At 37.6% G+C, this 22921-nt stretch overlaps 1 protein-coding gene across 2 annotated transcripts in view; it reads right to left on the reverse strand.

The window, feature by feature from the left end:
* LOC311296137 (complement factor H-like) overlaps positions 1-22921 on the reverse strand; it is an 83346-nt gene that overhangs the window by 38250 nt on the left and 22175 nt on the right. Inside the window, exon 8 of one of the 2 annotated variants that reach the window (XM_084417798.1) lies at positions 21966-22157. The exons of the other annotated variant lie outside the window; for it this stretch is intronic. Within the exon in view, the coding sequence (XP_084273924.1) occupies positions 21966-22157 (192 nt within the window). The remainder of the gene's footprint in view (positions 1-21965; positions 22158-22921) is intronic. 2 annotated transcript variants of the gene reach the window in all.

Raw genomic sequence — 22921 nt, forward strand, 5'->3', positions numbered from 1 at the left:
AGCTGAAAAAAGAGAAAAGAAAATATCATTATGTATAATATATAGGATTATTTAAAGGAAAAAGTACTGATTTACCTTACAAATATTGGATGTTACATTATAAATCATTAAAAGCATGGCAAGTGTTGTGGTTAATATGCATTTACAACAAATATCACTTTAAAACTATCAATACTGAGGTAAAAGCATGGTCAGTTTTGTGATTACTGTCCTTTGCTACACCAGTCACAGTAAAACTAAGGTTACTGAGGTTTAAAGCATGGGTAAGTATTGTGGTTACTGTCCTTTTACCACACCTATCACAGTAAAACTAGGGTTACTGTGGTAAAAGCATGGTAAGAGTTGTGGTTACTGTGCATTTACAATAAGTATCACATTAAAACTACCAATAGTGTGGTAAAAGCATGGTAAGTTTTGTAATTACTGTCTTCTTACTACACTTATCACAGTAAAACTAATGTTACTGTGGTAAAAGCATGGTAAGTGTTGTTTTTACTGTGCTTCTACTACAAATACAACTTTGGAACTAATTGTACTATTTTTAATCTGATATGAATATCTAGGCCTATAGCACGTCACGTGACAGGCAGTGTTTAATCACCCTATTTTGAATAGAGTGCCGAAGTTATGACGTCATTTTGTAGGACAACCCGGAAGTTAGCGGCGCATGGGTTCCCTCGATCGAAAAGCTATGCATTTTCCCCATTGACTTTTGGAAAATCGCAAAAAATAAGATCTGTGTTCAACAAAGAGTTGTGACCCTTACACGTTTTGTCTATCTAGATAATCTTTACAAGTTAATCCAAAATGTATACATTTTGAAGCCTAAATAAAGCCGTCAGATATAAAATGCTAACGGTAGGCTATAAACGGACTACAGCACCAGCACACCACGGATCAACGTCATCATCAAGCTTCCTCAAACTTAATTTAAAAAACACGCTCGCTCATTCTGATCTGCGCTGTGTATGAACCTATTTTTACAGTCTATGGTATGAACACTTATCCACTTTTTCATGAGAAATATTGGCCATTCGTTTTTTCCAAAAATGTTAGAAACTAATTTTGTGTATGCGTGCCTCTCTGAGATTTTTTTTATCTTTTGTTAATGTTTTATTTATTCGTTTATTATTTTGTAAGTTTATATAAACCGTAATATTATTTTCTTTGTGATTAAGATTATTATGCCTGATCATTGTACCCCAAATAAACTTTAAAGATTATCTTTCACTGTATTATGTTTGATTGCATGTTTGCATACCATTTGCTAATTCGCCAGGAAAAAAACGCGCTTTTACCATCTCAGAAGCACTAACGTTAGCTATGGCCGTATCAATTTCCAATCTTATGTCCTCTTTCTTAGACGATTGAAAAACCATAGATCGAGGAGAGAACCACTATGTAAATCTGGACATGTAGAACAGTGCAGCTTAGATGCTGGTTTACTTGCCGGTATTGTTAGGGCCAGCATGAGGGACAAGGTTTATCGAGTCTCAGTAAGTAAAACTAGGGAGAGATAGAGGAGTTATAATAGTGTTCTTATGTATCTAATGTATTTAAGATAACTATACAAATAATCTCTGAACAAGCATAACACAGTTAAATTCCAAACATTTAATATAATAGTTGTATATAATTATATATGTTGAATTTAAATAGAATTGTCCAATAGCATCAACAAATGCTTATTATAATATATTATAATTAAACCATATATGTTCCCTAAATAAACCGTATATACTCATTTTGTTAACATTTTCTATATATTTTTACCTGGTAATCCACAAGCCCCAATGTGAGAGCCAGTGTAGTAAATTTTATCTCACATTCACATTACTGTGAGCTGACTGGAGTGTAGTTACAATAGTATACAATAGTTTAACATTTAATTTGTGTATTTGTCAGACAGGCAACTTACAGTGCATTAAGGCTATACATATCAGCGTGTTCTCTGGGAATTGAACTTGCAACCTTTTGCACAGTTAACAAAATGCTCTAATCACTGAGCCACAGAAACCTCACAGCAAGAGTTGTAGTAAACATCTTTATTTTCATAAAATAAGTAAACTGAAAACAAACTATATTTTGTTCATCATCTTTGTCAGCCATAAATTGTGTAGCCATTTCCTCCTCTTCATCCATGGGTGGTGGAACATTTTTAGGCACTTCTGCGCTATCCTGTCTCAGGGAGTATGAATGATCTTCCAAAATTTGTCCAGTGGGAACATCATTTGTGGATAAAAAACAAAACAGGGACATTTTTTTCCCCTGCAGGAAAATGACAGCTGCAGATGTGAGAATGGACACTGGGCTTCCGGTCAGATCGTCTAAGGATAAATTCAAAATAAGCAATGTTAGTTTTATGGAAGTTACACCTTTACAGATTAAAATGACAAAGGAGGGGAGGGGAGAATCACACAATAAAATATTTGTATTAAATTAGAATGGAGTTTTTCAGCATTTACATTAATCTTCTTCACTGATCTGCCACGTTTATATAGCACATTAAATATAGTTAACATTTACTACTAAAATAACAAAGATTAATATCATTGTTACCTAATGCCTTAACTACCGGTAATGCTGTTTACAAATACAATCATATTATTATAAGCAGGGCCGTGCACAGGGGGGTGGCTGTCATCGACTGAGGTGCCCCTCTTCCCCACCCCCATCGCACAGGCAAAGCACTGCTACTTGTGCGCAGAGATATCAGGCAACACATGAAATGTGAATATGTGGTATAATATGTGAATGTGAATACAGGTATAATATGGGTCGATCTATACATGTTTAAAATAATCACTTTATTTTATGGAGCTGTCCATTTGGTCCATTCAGCGTGGGGTGTTTTTTCCAGTTCAGTTTATCACACCAAAAAAAAATAAATAGAATAACGATGGATCAACGCCGTGAAATCCTCGGTAGCTGTGACACAACTGCGGGCACACTCATCTTGATCTGACGCATTGAGCCTGGTCATCGATGGCAGTAACTTGTCCCACTCGCCACAGCACAGACACTCTATTTCAGCCGGCATAGATTGGCATATTCCCCCATATTCACACCACCAGGTCGTGTTGGCTCTTGTCCTCACGTCCTCAGGCTGTTGAGCGATCGCAACCTCCTCCTCCTGTCGTTCTATTTCCAAAGCACGCAGCTCCTCCTCTCAAACTCTGGAGAGGTATGGTTCTGGATCTTGACTGTCTGAGAAGTCACCCTCTTCGTCTCTCACAAAATCAGCCATGTTCATCGCCAATCATGTACTGTAGGAAAAATAGCCAGCTACTATTCACGCCGGTATGTTGACGGAAGTCGTGGGATTTCAGGTGTTGCGTGATATCTCTGCGCCCAAGTAACGTTAGCAGTGCTTCGCCTGTGCTTCCCCCGATATAGTCCCAAGTCAATATCTGCCTAGGAAATCGCCTAGTGTTAATCTGGATCGCTATTTGTACTCTTTGTGAATACGCAGGCCACAAGAAGTAAATAGGTTTTTTTTTTTTTTTTTTTTTTTTTTTTTTTTTTATCACTTTTACTCAGGACATGCTAGCTGTCAACAAAGGATTCCATTCATTAAGCTAAGCTAAGCTAGCGCCGACCCTGTCAAACTAAAACAATGCATGCACTGAGACAAAAATGCATTTGCCCACCTATCTAAATGTAGGAAAAAAGGTGAATAAGCCCTATTTCAAAAAACGGTGGAGTGTTCCTTTAACAGGTAGGCTATGCAAGACAGTGGTTGAATCTGCGAAATTAGTCTTTTTTTTTTTTTTTTTTTTTTTTTTGTATTTATGTTGGTAATGTTTTGCTCTTGGTCTTCTACTAGTGCTAACAACTTGTACAACATATCCACGTTCTTAGAATTAGCTGCTTGTCTAATAAAATTATTGTACTCTCGATCAGATCTAATACAAATAACAACATTTTCTTTTGTTGGCACACTTTGTAGACAAGTTTTGCTGTATAAGGAAAAGGTAAATACCAAAATGTAAAACGGTAAATAGTTTCTGTTATTATCACCAATGTGTAATTGTGAATCATAAAAAATTAGGTTATCAAGATCTTTCAGGACATGGTACCAAATAAAAAAGTGTTGCTGTAAATGGAACAGGTAAATATAAATATGTAAAACAGCAAATAGTTTCTGTTATTATCAGCAATGTGTAATTGTGATGTTCTATCAAAACATCAACAATAAAGCCTAAAATGTATTTGAGCATGTGCTGTCTTCTCTTTTAATTGAAAATTTTGTAATAACTGATAATTTGTGTTAACAAGCAGCCACCCCCTTAGTGCCCCTTTTTTTGGTTTATGCCACTGCCCCTCAAAATGTCTGTGCACGGCCCTGATTATAAGTGGGTAAAAGCCAAGTTCACAAATATCAGGGTGCAGGACCCACCCTTTCTATAATTATATCCAAACAAGTTACAATAAAAGTCAATAAACCAGGTATTATTTTGAATATTTTAATTAAACACATTTCTCGACTTAACGTTAGCCTTTTATAAAACTGCAGCGGATCTAATCTATTAAACAGTGGCAAAGTAAACAAGCTTTAAGATATTTTAAGAGAAAGACAAAAGGTATTTTAGCTGTTGATTTGGTTATGAAAAACGTTTATTCTTGCTAGCCTTTTTTACTCCATCTGACCGTCAAGGTAACATTAGCGTGTTAAGCAATATGCACCATTAAAGTTTCGTCGTGGCCACATTAAGGCAGTAAATACGGTGTTCACATGGAAGTCATCGTTGTGTGAGCTTACCTTACGGCACGAACCCAGAGTCTCCGCTGGGTAACATCGGATGGAAAATGGTAAAACGAGCATCTTCCATTCGACGACTTGTGGTTGCATCTCGGGACAAAACAAAACACCATTGACATTGTCTCTCCACAGAAATAAAGAACTGGTAATCGGTTACCTTAATATCACAGAATTCTGTGTACAACAATATTTGGAAAAGCTACAATTTGAAAAGACTAAGTATATAACGTTATGTATATTAACTGAAAGGTAAACTTCTAAGAACGTGAAGCTGAAACGCGGGCTAGTGAGAGATTTCATGTTTGTCATAATGACGTCTAAAGTCCCCGCCAAAGGATGTAGTCCCTTTTAGCAACTTGTTAGCAACCACCGTTTTTAAGACACAATAAAGTTTAAAAAATCACAAGCAGGTTATAACTGGTGTGTTTTATGTCAAAGATCAAAACGTGAAAATATTTAGAGGCTTTGTTAACCACAGACCTTATTTCAGGCGATTTAGCAAAAACCCATTCAAAAAACCCATAGACTTTAGGGCGAGGGAACCGGAAGTGCTAAAATGCTAACTCACTTCCGCGTTTTGGCCTACAAAGTGACGTCATAACTTCGGCACTCTATAGACCTTATGTAGCTCCGCCCCTTTTCAGCGCTGCGCTCATTGTCTTTTGACTTCCGGTCTGTATTTTCACAGCGTTTTGCGTGTTTAATAATGAACGGCTCGTTTTAAAATCAAAATCTTTACATTAAGTAAATCCACTTAAAAAGCTAATTACTCCTGGACAGAAATGCCATATAAATATACAGAGCGACCGCAAAACGGAAGTTAAAAGACAATTTTCCAAAGATGGCGGCGCCCTTGTTTCTCTGGTGCATAAGGTCTATAAGGAATGTGAAGGTGACGTCACGCCGTGTTGCATTATTGGTCCGCCGCCATATTTAGAGGATCGCGCCCTATTCCGCTGTATGTGAATACGTGTGTTGGAGGCTGTTTAGATTTTCTGTTGAGATTTGTTATAAACGTCGATATGGTTGGTCAGTACTGCTCGATCAAGAACTGCCATAGCAGGTCACACGATCGTTCAGGGAGGAAAATGAACAACAGAATACGGTTTTTCAGCTTTCCTTCCTTGAAAAAAACAACATGGGAAGCAGATGGAGGAGCTGACGAGAAGGCGCCGGATCGCGTGGGTTGCCGCAATCAGGAGAATTTTTTTTACTTTTCACAACATCCCAGCATCAGCGAAAGTGTGTTCGCTGCATTTTCAGACAGGTGAGTTCTCTGGTCTCTAACTTTGACCTAAATAAAATATTTTCATTTTGCTATATATACATAACTTACATGTAATGTGTTGAAAGTAGGGGTGTAACAATATATCGTGTCACAATATATCGCAATACAAAAATGCAACAATATGAATCGTGGATAGTGACAATATGTATCGTGGATAGTTCACCCAAAATAAAAATTACCCTGTGAAAAAAAAATTGAAGTTTTCAGAGTCAGTACTACATTGAACTACAATATATTATGTTGAATATAATGTATAATAATGGGGGAATATTAGTGGGTCCTGATAATGCTTATATTATATGTCTTATGTTACCAGTAAAAAGTGGCCTACAATATTTTAAATATATCTAGCCAGTGACAGAGTGCAAGCATACTAGTCTAAAATAATTCTGTATTTTCAGGTTCAGAATCATGAATATATTTATTCTGGTGTCACCATTGTCCAAGCCTATTCATTTACACCCACAATGTTATATTAGGGTATCGTTACACCCCTAGTTGAAAGTATATGAAGGTGTCCATAATTGTCTATAACCTACAAAATTGCTGTATTTACAGGACAACCAGCATTTGAAATGCTGGACACTCATCCTGACTGGGCACCATCTTTGCTTCTGGGCCACAATGAAGTGAAAGTGATGAACAAAGAGAGGTTTGCACGTCAGTTTAGAAGACACCTCAAACATCAGGTAACTAGCGAGAGGAAGGGGGAGAGAAAGAACAAGAAGAAAGCATGGAGGAGGTAGCACAAGATGCAGGGGAAGATGTGGAGGAGATAGCACAAGACACAGAGGAAGATGTGGAGGAGGTAGCACAAGACACAGAGGACACAGCACAAAATCCTGATAACCAGAGTGCAGAGAAATGTGTGCACTGCAAATCTACACATGCTGAACTCAACCGTCTGCTCGAGGAAAACCGGCATCTGAAGCAAGAACTCGATAAGCGCAAAATGACAGAGCAATTTTTTAAGAATGATCATGGCAAGGTAAAATATTACACTGGACTTCCAACATATGCCATTTTCCAGGTTTTGCTGTGCCATATAATGCCATTTCTGCCTCAGGGAAAAAGAAAGTTGACACCTTTTCAAATGATCCTTCTCACATTGATGCGTCTGAGATTGGATGTGCCGATTCAGCACATCAGCCATCTATTTGGTGTGCACCGAGTAACTGTTAGTGCTGCATTTCACGAAACATTAAATGTACTCTACTCACGGTTGTCTCCACTGGTGCATTGGCCAGACAGAGAGAGTTTGTGCGTCAGTATGCCACACCAGTTTGCGGAGACATTTGGAAATCGTGTTGCTGCCATTGTGGACTGCTTTGAAATTTTTATAGAAAGACCATCCAATCTTCAGGCAAGAGCACAAACATTTTCAACTTACAAACACAGGCATACACTGAAATACCTCATCGGCATTACTCCCCAGGGAGTAATTTCTTTCATCTCCAAAGGGTGGGGTGGACGGACAAGTGACAAACGAATAACAGAGGACAGTGGTTTTCTAGACAAACTACTTCCAGGTGACATGGTACTGGCAGATCGAGGTTTTGACATAAAGGAGAGTGTGGGAATGATGTGTGCTGAAGTAAAAATACCAGCGTTCACAAAGGGTCGTCATCAAATGGATGCAAAAGATGTGGAGGAAACAAGATCCATTGCACATCTCAGAATACACATGGAAAGAGTCATTGGTCAAGTTCGGAACAAATACAAAATATTGTCTTCGAAAATTCCCATAAATATGGTTCTACCATGTGAGGGTGAGACTGTTGTTTTCTTGGACAAAGTTGTCACAGTCTGCTGTGCTCTTACAAACATGAGTCCAAGTGTTGTGCAGTGAGGGTGCTAAATCAATTGGTTTGTAAAAATGTTTGTTTAAACTTGTATAAAGCAAGAGGTGTTGTGTTTTGTATATTCCTTGATGACTTGTAGGATAGTTGATTAATGATGTTGAATTTGGTTTGTGTTAGCATATAATAAAGCCAGGCCACATTGCATGAATCAAATTATATTTATTTTGTTTTCAATGAACAATCTGCTTTGATATTTTGTAACTGCTTAATAAATACATTAAGTGACTTACCTGTTTCTGTACTCATTGTATCCACAGAGACCCTTTAAGTGCACATAAACTGGGATGGGCAAAGATACACCAATCTATTTTGAAATAAACTACAAAAACATCTTGTGACATTATAAAGTAATGTACAACAACTTTTTTTTTTTCTTGCACAACCTATGAAAACTTAACATGCTGAAAATAGAAAGCTAACAGTAACTATGAGAGCTGCTACTCAGGTCAAATAGCTAGAACATTATGTACAATGGTAATGAACGTAGCCTTGGCTACTAAAACGATCATCAAACCTTAACAGCAACTATTTGAAATAAAAAAAAATAATCAATGGACAGCTGACAACCTGCACATTTCTTACCTCATATCTGGATCAGTTTTCACAAATATTACACACAACCTTTACAATATTTTAAGAAATTTACCAGAAAATAAACACATACAACAGCATCAGAATAAATAAATGCACAAGTAAATATTTAAATGTTTATATGCCTTTGGTCAGAAACTTTAAACTGGGTAAGTACGCACAAATAACTCAAGTCAGAGCTCTTGTCAGTCTTAAAGGAACACTCCACCGTTTTTTTATATTAAACTATGTTATTCCCTTAACTAAGACGAGTTGATACATACCTCTCTCGTCTCAGTGCGTGCACTCAATCACTCTGACGCGCGGCAACACTTTGATAGCACTTAGCTCAGCCCAGTTCATTCATTAGGGTCCAGACAGAGATGAAGCTAGAAGCGATCCAAACACCTCCAAGGTTGAGTGCACGCACTGAGACGCACTGAGACGAGAGAGGTATGTATCAACTCGTCTTAGTTAAGGGAATAACATAGTTTAATATGAAAAAACGGTGGAGTGTTCCTTTAATTGTACATTTACTGGGAACAAGAAGGACAAAACCAGACATCGTCTGCTGCAGGGCCATCCTCAAGTCCAACACATTCAAGAAACCACTGGACCTTACAGTTTTTATTGTCACATGCCACCATGTCACCTTTTTCCTCAGGTCCGTGGCACAGACACCAAAGTTGTTTCTTTGAACAGTGTTCTCTACCTCTGTAACTGCCCTTCCTTGTGTTGTTTTCATAGACTGTAAAAAAATATGGACGTAGTGTCCGTGACGTCACCCGTAGGTTTCTGAAGAGCATTTTTGAAGCCTAAAGTGGGCGGAGCCAGCCGTCGCCATCTTGGCCTTGCGTCACTCCCGGATGGGCGTGAGCTGGAGCCTGGCTGTATCTGAAACTGATCTGAAATCACCTAGCTCGACGTGATCGAGTTTTTAGTTCAGGCTGGGCATAGATATATGTTTATTTCTATGCAGGCTGGGGAGGTAATTCTATAACGTTATGCAACTGACAGTACCAGGTCTGCGACTGCACAGGGCCTCGCGCTAAAGTGACAGTTGATGACAGTAAAGCCAATTAAAAGTTCCTGTTTTTGCCCTTCGAAATATTATAATAGTTAAAAGACATGGCTACATGTGAGACTGTATCGTGATTCTGTACTATTCTACTAGTTGAAAATGTATAATGCAGGAACTCTTAATATTACTCTGAGAGAGTGTGTGTGACAGTGATTTATGTGCACAATGTTACATGTCAGTCACTCCTTTTTTATGGTCCGTCAGCGCGGCATCGCTCGTCAAGTTCGTAGAGAGCTTATTCAGTCCATTTTAAATTCTGATTTTGGCCGCCTCTCAAATGGGTTAAAGTATATTGCCTTTGAAGTGCAAGTAAATGCGCTAGAAAATCCGCGCTCATTCGTGGATGTGCATTTATTGCATGAACGGAGAACGCGCCGACGCCTGCATGATTTAATCTGACGGTACATAAGCATATTATAATCTATCTGTTCCGTGAGAGCAGAACGAACGAGCCTTTATTGACGTTTTTAAATCTGAAAACTCCAAAAAGCAACGAAATTGTCAGACATCCATTAGTGCATGTTCACAGAGGAAAACTGAAACACAGCGCTGGTTGTTCTCTCAAACGATACTGGACGACAACGACGGAATCCTAAGCCGTGGGCGAAGTAACTTAATGGGTGTATTACATTGTATGAAATAATCCCGAAAAAAAGCACAAAACACTGCAGAGAAGGCAAGTTCAGCAGCTAACACTTGCTGAGGTGAAGTGACGGCTAGTAACAACAGACGAAACGGCTAGCATTGACATCAGCGACAACCCACCTGTCACTCAAGTGGCCGCACCCTTAATTATGCAGAACTTTAAATATTAATCAACTAAATGGATGAGTTATAAAAAAATTCACCCCCCTCACAGTTGTCATGAAGGGCAAAATTAGCTGTATAGACAAAAGCCACATACAGACACCAGGCTTTAAACACGTTTTTTTCTGCTGTAAAATTTGGCATTTTAACATGGGGGAGATACAGATTTGACTCACTTCTGACAACAGCCTCAAGCGGCCAGTCAACGAATTGCAGTTTAACTCACTTCCGTGTTGGTTTCAAGAGAGAGACGGGGAGGTTGCCGCTTGGTTGTTTTCCTGTATCATTGTTAGAGGCAAAGTTTTGTTGCTCACTGATGCTTGAGAGGCTTGAGTGAAGTGTTTGCCAATGAGCTCTGGGAGGGATACTGCCACAAAAAATTGTTGTGCCTTCTTTATGCGTGCCATCCAAAACTCAGGGTTTGGTTCTATGCGCAGAACAACACAGTCTTTGAGTGTCCAAACCACAAAATCACAGTAATTACTGCGTTTCAATTTTACCTCTCCGTCAACAACCTCAAGGCAGAAGTTGTTGTCTTTGGCCAAACATGCCTCTTGAATGGAGCTGTTCCTGTACTTGGAAGGGCACTTAGCTTCAACACAACCTTTCCCACAGCAAATACACCTCACTGTGCCATCTGGTGATGCTCCCACTTGGGGGAAATCTGGGTTTATAAAAAACCCACATGTTGCAACTTCATGGCCATTGTGTTTTCTCTTGTTTTTTTCGACATATGTTCTCAATGCCTGCTCTTCATGTGTAATGCTACATTTGACACACTTCATGTCATGTGTCATGTGTAAAGCTACATTTGCTGTCCTTGGGATAACAAACCTTTTTTACAGTTGACAGAGCTGGTGCTTTGATATCAGTAGCACAAACAGCATGCATATTCGAGGCGGTGACCCTGCCTGCTCGAGCAGCAAACCATAATGAAGATTTCTGCTGTTTCCTTGTCCTCTTTTCAATCTCTACAGCCTGTGCCTCTGAAACATCAGCATGTTTTTGTAGTGCCTGGCAGTGCTGTTCCAATACTGATACGTCAGTCAGACAGGCTGCACAGGATCTCTGAACTCCTTGCAGTAATCTGGCAGCACACTCAGCATAGCAGAATTGCCACCTGTTTTATGAAGATCAGTGTAAAACTGTCTTAGCTCTGATTGTGTAGGTGATGGTGTAGGGATCGTCTTGGTACAAGTCCTCAATCCAAGCTTGTTGTCAGTCTCACCATCCAACAGAGAGTTCATTGATTTTCGCATGGCAACAGCAGAAGTGTAATTAATCTTATGGCCTACCTCACCGTGAACTTTGTTCACATTACTTGGTAAGATCCAGTATGCAGACATGTCTGTGACAGTCCTCATTTCTCTGCACCGGACAGTTGCTTCCATTTTAAAAAGCAAGGCCCCAACATGGGTGCAAGTCTCTGCAACACCAGCCATACACGTACAATGGGCTGAGGAAACTTCACCATTGGTGTTGATAATAGCCCAAGCCTTCAGAGGAATTTCACTAAGGCGCTGGGAGTGCATCACCTGTACATAAAGACAGAAATGTTAATTAATGACAGATCATGTAACAAATTAATTTGTGATTAAGCAGAAACACCTAAATTATCTTATTTTTATGCTAACACTGTCAAACTAACTTGTAAATGTAAATTATGTATTTCAATGTAAAAATAATGTAATGTAAATTATGTATTCATTAATTTCTAATCAACATAACCACGTGAGTTACAAAAATAAAACTGCCCAAAGGAAAATAAAACTGGGTTTTTAGACTATGTTGACGGTTATAACAAATCATTTTTTTTTTATTGAAAATGTAACTGCTCAAACCCACTGCTTATGACTCTTTAAAATAACATAACTTTAGCTGAATATTTAGCATTTTGTTTGTTTTAATAACTTGGTAAAAAACACAAGTGCCATCTTATGAACATGTGTTGATTCATTGCACAGGATACAACAGAGAAAGAATCAATTTTACAGAATAATTGAGATACGTAGTATACATTAATACATTGTCAGTAAATAGCATATTTCAAACCGCACAGAAAGAGACAAGGGTTTATAGTGCTTTGATAAGGTATCTAAGGGATTGGTTAATATAATATAGTTTAATATTTATATATATATTTTTTTTTATTCTTTTTGTTGTTGTTGTTGTTATCAGAATTATTTGATTATTTCATTATGTGCTTCACTCGGTTAATGCTTCACAGTCCTTTCCAGTGGGTGGCGGTAAATGAAACTTTTAGCTGGTTTGCCAACCACCATAAACCTCCGTAAGAAGAAGAAGAAGTGCCTTCTTACCTTTGCCAGTACGACTGTTCTCTTGCAGTTAGCCGGCCGGTGAATGAGGAGGTCTTGTACCCAGCCGCTGCAAAACTGCTCATGAGCTTGAAGGGATTATATAGCTCTTAAACTCCTGCAAAGTGTACACACTCAATCCAAAAACAAGGTAATTGACTATGTCCAGATATGTGAGCGGAAGTAGTGCGTCTGGATCCGTAATCCAGTCTTGGGCTGCTAAATCATATGGATCTATGTTGTTTATCTCGGACAGTTTGTCCAAATAAAGTTTTTTGGCAGTGGCATTTAGTTTCTCTTGCGTAGGCTTGGCGCGATAGTCGGTGTTACCGGTGTTACACGGTGTTCAGTCGCAACACCGGTTCCATCACTTGCCCACCGCAGCACCGCAACATTTTTTTTTTTTAAAGCAATTACGCAGTATCCGTATTTTCTGTCACCAGTTGACTAGCGTTGTATGATCACGCTCAACCATTCAAGCGCGACAAAACAAGAGACCGCGCTGTAAGTCCTGCCTATTACACACACACGCACACACACACAAGGAAAAGACGCGCGTCAGTAGCCTATCGAGTTCTCTTTTCGGCCTTGAACAAAACATAACACACACAAATTATGCCAAAATGTCCGTTTTGTCGAGTGTTCTCATAAGAGCAAATGATTTAAAGGCAGGGTAGGTAGGATTTATTAAAAATTAAAGATCCAAATTTGTTAAAACTTTCTATATCAATACATAATTAAAATGGAAGAACTCTGAAAAAAAGAGTATACAAATCAAGTGACTCTAGACCGTTTAATCTGTATTAAACACAGCTCATTATTTCGATTCGGGACGAATCAAAGGATTGGCTTAGGCGACTGTCACTCTCTCGCAACCATGGCAACCACCCTTTTGCCACACAGCACCTGCCCACTTGCGCGCGACCGTTTGATTTGAGGAGTGCGAGAGGCACGGAACCTGATCACACCTCCGTCCAGTAGATGGCGGTAATGCACTATGTTTGCAAGCTGCCAATAAAATCTATCGAAGAAGAAGAAGAAGGCACTGAACCTAGGAATACCAAAACAATGGCAGAGAAAGAGCAATCTAAATTTACAGTACCGGCATATGCAGTTAGTGAAGGCAAACCAGGCAAAAAAATGCCCCTTCCCCTCCGCTTGTCTCAGGTAAATAATGCGTCCTCTAGCTCAGCGGTCGGAGTCGCGCGTTCATGTGTTTTGGGGGCGTGGCTTTGGAAGAAGCACAGAAATGAGGGGGTGGAGTGAATGGAAATAATGAGATGTCTTTAAAACAGTCGTGAGAGGTCTACAGACACTCGATTTTGATACTTTCTTTTTCAGAGTACTTACATTTTAATTATGTATTGATATGTACATAAAGTTTAAACAAATTTGAAAAATAAAATTTTTAGACCATTTCTACCTACCCTGCCTTTAAATAATATCATAAATGAATGTAGAGATTTGTGAGAAAATGGGACGCGTGTCAGATGGAGTGTCATTAATGTTAATCAAAAAACAAAGGTAAGAGAGTAAATTACTCACTCAGACCCGGCGCCAGGAGGATTAGTATACCGGTAGCCTAATAATCATGAATACACTCTCTTGTGTGCATGAATGAATCTTTTAACACATCTCCGGCGAACGGCTTCTTCACGCAAAATAAAAAACTCTTAATAAAGCGCAGTGAAATTCATGTGGCGTTTCCTGATTGAACGAGGTTGGTCGTTAACTTCATTTTATACGTGCAATTCACACGAGCTCTAAACGAATGTGAGACTGCTGTGATTAGTCAAACTTACTTAATGAAACAAAATCAGAGGGAATAGTTTCTTTAATGTATTTTTTTCTTTTTTTTTCTTTTTTTTTTTTTACCGGTTGGCCACACGGCTTTCATAGTTTTCAGTTAGGCTAGTGCGGAGACCAGGGCCGGGTTTCCCGATAACGATGTATCTTGGATCTTAAGAGCGTTCTCTATGTGCAAGGTTACGCTCGTCACACGCCGCAATTCCACGCGCGTTTCCCAAAAATGCACTTAACATGAATGTGCGAGAACGCATTCGTGATAAAGTCAAACTTAAGGATATTTAAGACTTTTTAAGACCTGAAGAAATAAAAAATATTACTGTAGGCTACATTAGGGGTGTGCAATATTCAGAGTCGCTGTCCATTCGCGAAGTGCTGAAATAATAACATGCGTTTTTCAAGAATAATAACGAACCCACCATTCAAACACTGTGGTTGAATCCAAAATCGCGCCCGATACACTCAAATAGGGCGTTATTGTTCTCAACATAATCTCAAGCAGTGAAAAATAGAGGACACGGACAACGCGCTGAAAGACAGGACCGAGCAGGTAATATTTAATATTAAACAAAGTCTCAACTTCCAAATTTGGTCAGTCAAACAAAAATAAAATAGGCCTACCGTTTTTTTGGCTCTTTAATGTGTCGTGACAGATTGCCTCAGTTAAAGCCAAGTTCAAATCCACCGAAGTTTATCAATAACTCTTCTGACTGCTTTATCGCACAAAAATGGTGGAATTTGATTGGTCAGATCGCATGTCAATCAAACTCAATACGAATGATGAATTGACGCCATGTAAAAAAAAAAAAAAAAAAAAAAAACATCACTCTAACACCCCCCACCCCCACAATGAAACCGGTAATACCGGTGTTGTCACAAGTCGATTAACCGGTGGGAGAATATTATCACCGTCACATCTAGGGTCGCTTCTCTTTTTCTTTTAACTTATCCATTTCTTCCGTTATCCTTCAATTTTAACTCGTTTTAACCAAACACACCCACAATTAAAAGCCATAGCAACGACCGGTGAAAACGTAAACTGAGATTGTGCCTCTAAAGATGGCGCCCACGCCCCATAATGCAACACTGCGTGAAGTACCTTCACATTCCCTATAGTATCGAAACGTTTTGAGAACGTTACTCTTATTTTTGATTTTTCTTTCTTTGCATTTTAAACGGTTGTATTACTGCATTGCTGTGTTTAAGAGTATTGTGTTTATCATACACAAGTGGACTCTGATATTTAGGCAAGAGCGCAACTGCGTTGTCGTGCGCAACACACAATGTTGTTAATTATTAAATTATTTAATCAGGGTTCTCAAGTCTCACGCATTGGCCGTGAGACACGCAATTCAACCAGCTCACACACATGTATTTCTCACGCTAAAAAAGGCAATGCCAACCAAGTTGTCCTGCAAGCTTTATATATAACGTTGTATAGGAGGCGCAGGCACACAAAGTTAAGTTTCCTGCCGTCAGCAGCACGTATCTCGGTCAGATTGCGTTCGTTACTAGGCAACATAGATGCGCAAACTAGGTGCTAGGTGGTAACCAACAACATCGCGTGAACACACATCGTGATGGAGAAGGTAAGTTGGAAGAAAGCTCGTCTAACATTTTTAGGCTAGAACATTTAATATATAGCCCATCGTACACATTATTATTGATGCAGTCAAAAACTCTACAATTACTTTGCAACCAGGCCAGAAGCTTTGGCTCAGTTTGGCTAGCTTACGTTATCTTGAAACTAAGGGGTATGGGAAGGAATGAAGATGTATTTCTTCATTTTATTTTAAATATTATATAATCAGGGTTCGAAATGAGGGGGGTCTGGGGGGGTCCCGGACCCTCCATAAGTCATTAGGGACCCCCCATAAGAGTTTATTTTTGGATTTTGGGGGGTCCCCTACAAATATATTTTAACATTAAAAATGATTGTGAAAATTATAGGTCTTTAATGACGTTTTATATTTATAACAGTAATTAATTTATTTCCTAGCGCGAGGCAGCAATCAGGGCAGCTATTAGCCGAGTGAGTTCCTATACAGCGTCACAGATTGTTGTTGTGGTGCTCCCGCAGACACGCACTGAATGAAAATCCTGTAAGTGCTTCGATTATGTTTATATCTCCATAATTGCTTATAGTAAAATATTAGGAGTTCGAGTTCCTATATCAAAAGTTGCATTAACTAGATACCCAGTGAAATTATTAATACGTTTGTCAATGTTTATTGCTAGTTGTATGTGTATGAAGCCAAATGATCTGCCAGCTAACAGCAGACTATGGAAGCTTGTTTCCGCCACAGAGTGAAAAATACACAATTCTGACTTTTTTTTTCTCTCACAATTGCGAGTTTACGTCTCACAATTCTGACTTTTTATTTCAGATATAAAGTCGCAATTGCAGGTTATAAAGTCAGAATTGCGTGATATAAAGTCACAATTGTGTGTTAAGTCAAAATTGCGTGATATAAAGTCGCAATTGTGTGTTATTAAGTCAAAATTGCGTGATATATAGTCGCAATTGCATGTTATAAAGTCAGAATTATGAGATATAAACTCGCAATTGCGAGAAATATACTTGAAATTCTGACTTTTTTCTCAGAATTGCATGTTTAGGCTATATCTCGCAATTCTGACTTTATAATACGCAATTGGGAGATATAAAGTCAGAATTGCATGATATTAAGTCTCAATTGCGTGTTATAAAGTCAGAATTGTGAGATATAAACTATTCTGAAGTAAAAAAAAAAGTTAGTTTATATCTCACAATTCTGAGAAAAGATGTCAGAATTGCGAGATATATACTTGCAATTAGGCCTATGTGTTATAAAGTCAGAATTGCGAGATGTAAACTCGCAATTGTGAGATAAAAAGTCGCAATTATCTTTTTAAAATGTTTTATTCTGTGGCGGAAACAAGCTTCCATAGCAGACCAAGCAGCTAGACTAGTTATTCAAAGCTAGCATAACAACCTACTTGTCCATTCAGTGATTATGAAAGATAACGAGGACTTAATTCAAGTCTGTGAGTTGATTAAAGTGAATGTGATTTGAGCATGAATGAGTATATACACGAGAGCTTGGTAAGCTATCTAGGAAGCTAATATTATTTTTCTTAATTTAGAATCCTGCATCCTGGAGAGAAAAAGAGAACAAAGAACTTGTAACTTTGTTGCTCCAGAGTTAGAGGTTTACCTGTTCGATTATAGCCACTTCTCCAGACACCACTATAATACTGGGCCTAGCCCAAACCATAAAAAAACTTCCCAAGACCATTATCCCACCTTCAACATTGGTCCATATAATTTTGCCTACAGTAGTGTAGCAAGGTAGTCTTCAGAATTTTTTATAATTTATTAATTCAATTTTAGGGGACCCCCCAAGAGTCCTAAGTCATTTCGAACCCTGTATATAATTGTATTATACTGTATTAATAGTCTTTCTAGTTACATTAAGGCTGCATGTATTAAAGCAGAGTGCTCTGGGTAATATTTTAATTTAAATGTCTGGCATCGAGCCACAGTGCTTCAAGTGGGAGCCCCCTACCCCTGTTATCACGGCATCCATTAGGGCTCCTCCCCTAACCGCATGTGATCTCACTCCAAGCTTTTGATAAAACTTGAGAACCCTGATTTAATCAATAAAAAAAAACAGTAAAAAAAACCCAACAACAATTCAAAGAGTCACCTTTTTACTGTGTATGTCCAATTAATGAAAAGAACTTCAACACCTGACTATGCCTCCAACTGAGATTGGATTTTCAATATTTTAGTGATCTACCTAAAAATGCTTATCAGTTGTTTCAATATTTTTATATATATTTTTCCAGTACATTTGAGCTTCTGTTGTTGCAAAAGTAGAAGCTTTATACTATATTTAAGGTTTAGAACATAATGCCTTCATTTCTGTCATACGGTGTTTAATCATTTGTAAATAAGACCAGAAAGATCCATGATTTTGATATTGGGTAAGCTTTTGTGAAAAGAAAATTTAAGCATTTTAGAAATGTGTTAATTGACTGTATATATTGTGTGAAAACAACATGAATTGTGTTGATAGTATGTTCACAACAGACTAATGTTGTGCTAATTGTGTTTAGAGTTTTGAAAATGTGATGAAAGATTGGACAAAAGGATGTTAGCAAAAAAAAAAAAAAACCTGTAAATCAGTTAATGTAATTTCCATGCACATTTAAACATGTTGCTTTTATCATTTTGTTTTAATTGCAAGAATTCAAAACAGAGAAACTGAATTGGGAAAAAGTTTTTTATTTTATTTTTTTTTATCAGTAGTACAGCTGATGCATCAGTGATGTTTTATTCTCCTTGTCACTCACACTCAGGCAAACTCATCACTCCATCATTACAGGTTTGTATTAGGGGGATACTGCCTATTAAATATTTGCCCCACTGACATGCAAAGATGATTTTATCCTCATGTGGTGAGAATATCTTTTCCCGTGGACGCCATTTCAGCTCTATTCCTCTTTTATCCATTTCCCCCACCGTCACTGAACAAGGCTCTGAAACAAACAACATCTCACTGTCACTGTTACAATATACATTCATTGATTCATCAGAACCAGAACAACAAGATTACATCAAACTTACTCAATTAAATACACGTGTCTTTGATGTATGGTTTAGTGTTCATACTTACTCAAACACTTAATATTCCCTCTCCATTCGCCTTGTTCACAGGTCATGTATTTGGAGTAGGGGTGACGCTCATCCAGTGTGTATTTACTAAAGCAGATGTATTCAACTCTCTCCCCTGAATTGTATTCAGGTTTTTCCATTTCTGTTGTATCTGAAGAGTCTACTTGTGGTGGTGGCCCACATTTCCCTGAAGGCAAAGCAAAGTTATTTTTTTATTTTTTAGATCACCACAAAAATTGGCAAATGACATTAATAAACCTCAATATCAGCCACATGCCTTTTTATGGCCTTCAACCCAAACATGCTTTTATTTAATGAATATTATTAAAATGAGAATTTGGGGTCTTCTAAAATGTTTTAAAAATGCCTTTCTGTATTGAAGAGATCTGTGGATATTTCTATAATATATTATAGCCAAATTAAAATTTGTGTCTGAAGTTGCGGTTATGCAAGTAAAGCTCATCGCCACAGTGCTAGTGCGTAGCTATGCTGTTGCTAGGTTATTCTGGGTGGTTGCTAGGACATCTTCTTGGCCCAAATCAAGAGAGACGATGTGCCGATGAAACAAGACATATCAAAACGTATCAAAGTTGAGCATTTACTTTAATATGAGCGACAGTGATGCTTGCAAACACTGCAAATAAAACTCGATTAGTAAACCTGCGAACCTTACCTTATGCAAAGAAAATATATTTCCTTATATATGAATGATCAATAAACAATTTAACGACATATTTAAAAATGTTCAGAATAATATATTGTGCTAATATATCACCATATATTGAAAAATACACAAGGAATTGCTGCTTTTCATATTGAAAAATATGTGACAATATATTTACTAATATACCATAATGTTTGTAATTTTATATTCAATTTTATATCAAAATTTACTTCATAATATAGATATGGTACTGCATGTGTATAAATATATGGCAGATATATTTACTCATGCAGTATAAACACATATAGGTGAGAAATATATAATGTAATACATTTATTGTATTTTATAATTATTTACCAGAGGTGGAAAGAGTACTGAAAATTTGTACTCAAGTACAAGTACCGTTACATTGCTGAAATAATACTCAATTACAAGTAAAAGTACTGGTGTCAAAAAAGTAATTAAGTAAAAGTACAAATTACTCTTCTCAAAAACTACTCAGAGTACTAGTTACTAATTACTTTTTAGCTGGCGATAGTTAATGCATTACCAATAAAAATATACAACCAAATCATAGATTTATGTAGAAAATAGCTACTTTTAACACATTTTTAGCTTATTGTCGAAGGACATTAATTAGTGGATACTGGAATTTCTAACTTCAATATGACACCTTGAAATATGTCAATATTCAGTAGGCCTATAATTTTTAATACCATCGGGAAAACTACTACATACTAAATATTTTAATATCTACATTTTTGTCCATCCATTTTGTCAAGGCAATCATTATTTTCAAGCATTGAAAAGCACAACACTCATTGTAACAGTAATCTATTTGAATGGAAAATTTTAATTCAAGTCTTCTGAAGAGACACATCCACTTTATAAGGTGAGATTTTAATTTAGGCTTTTGTTTACATATTTAAACATTGATCAATAACCATTACAATAATCTAATATTTACTCACTCAGTGTATTTGTCTTTACAATAGGGTAACGTGAACTGTTGCAATAGCTCACACACAGCACAAGGAAGCTTGATTTCAATTCAAACTGAATTTAATTTGCAAAAAGACTAGATTTTTCATAACTTTTGACAGCGTTTAATTCAAGAGCATGGAGAGATTGGAGCTGGACGTCATTTGAGTCTGCAGTGAGAACCACTTGGAGAGATTCGCGATTAGGCCTACACATGATATGACACAGTCCGAGAGTGCACACTCAATATCCGAGTCCAGTTCATTCGTAGCCTACATTTGAGAGCTCGCGTCCAGTTTTCTGCGATTACATGAATGTGCCCTCGCGTTATAATATTGTTCGTGACATTTGCCATTAAAATATGCCATAGAAACTTGCAGGTATTAATAAAATTATGCGTAAGTAATAGGCCTACCTGCAATCCCGCGCTGTAATTCGTTACTTCCACCTCTGTTATTTACATTATAAATGTTTCATAATTTTAATCTAATAAAAAAAAAAAACACTTTAAATACAAAAAAGTATTTAGCAAAGACACCATCACTGTGCAGAGGAGTGCACAGCCATTAATTTTTAAATATAGTAACATATAGAGCCCTATTTTAACGATCTAACGCATAGTCTAAAGCGCAGGCCGCAAGTGCACTTAGTGCGTGTCCAAATCCAAACCACAGGCTCTACTCTTCAGCACAATAACCCCAAAACACATAACAGAAAACCTTTTAAATTCCAAAATAACAGAACATTAAACACTAGCAGCTCTCCCACTACATTAATATTGATCAAAACACACAAAATAATACTTAATTGTAAAATGTACTCTTCTTTAACAGTCAGTAGCAAAGCATGCTGGGAACTAGAAATCTGCTGCAACTCATTCCGTGAATGTGTGTATATATGCGTGTACATACATTCACATATTGGAACATGTATGTGCAATATATGTACACAATAAAGGATACAACTTTATGAATATTACATGTAATGCTGTTTTTGCCTTCATTTCTAAATATTTCATATGTATCAATATATAGCCTTACATGGTCAATGCATATATTGCAGTATATTGAAAAAAATAAGCTCTACTTTCCCATATATGGAAATGTATTGTAATATATCGCATTCAATTTTGCAGTATATTCCCATATATTTATGTTTGTAAGGGTTACCTCCTACACATTTAGGAAATGGGACGTCCCATTCTCCATTTGACAAGCAGGAGATTTCACTCTGTCCTTGTAATTCCAATCCCTTCCCAACACATGAAAGAGTTATTGTGTGTCCAGGTCTGATTGAAACCTCAGGCCCCGGGTGTCCGTCTGATCTCATGTTTAATGGCAGGTTTGCGACACACATTACCTCTAAAGAACATAAAGATTTGATAAATCAAGCATCCTCCATGTGAACAACAGATCTATCATTGATCTATCTTTGTCCAATCCAAGGCTTTCACATTCTGTGTCCTTATAATACTTTAGTATGAATATTTATTATTGCAACTTTCTCTTGCTCTCTTTCTCCCTCCCATCCCACAAAACCAATAAAACAGTTTGAGACCTATCTGCAATTTCAATGTGCTTTTATTAAGTGTAATATTGTATTGTGATTGCATCTACATCTGCACCAGCTGGGTGGTCAAGTGTGATCGGGTCAGTTTCATCGGGGAGAAGCTGGTTTTGTGGTGGTTCTCGCTCCTTTCTAATTGTGGCTATATTGTGCAGAATGGCACATGCAGCCACTATCCGTGATGCCCGCTCTGGTGATACTCTTAAGCGCCGAAGACAGTTGAAACGTGCCTTTAGGATGCCAAAGGTCATCTCTATCTTCACTCTGGTTTTACTGAGGGCCACATTGAAGTGGTTCTGTGGCCCTGTCTGAGGGTCATTATAGGGGGTTATTGTGTAGGTTTTGCTGTCCCAATTCAAATTAACAGTGTTTTGTACTGTATGAAATTTAACTTGCTTTCCTCAAAGTGCTGACACAACACAGACTCATGGAAACTTTGTGAGACATGCACTGGAGCCAGGCCATTTGGCATCCAAACTTGTGATCATACGTTCATGATCACAAGTCATCTGCAGATTGAATGTTTAGTAGATCATTGTTATATCTATTAATTAATTAA

The sequence above is a fragment of the Rutilus rutilus genome, assembly GCF_951802725.1.
Source record: "Rutilus rutilus genome assembly, chromosome: 8".
In the NCBI taxonomy this organism is placed as follows: domain Eukaryota; kingdom Metazoa; phylum Chordata; class Actinopteri; order Cypriniformes; family Leuciscidae; genus Rutilus; species Rutilus rutilus.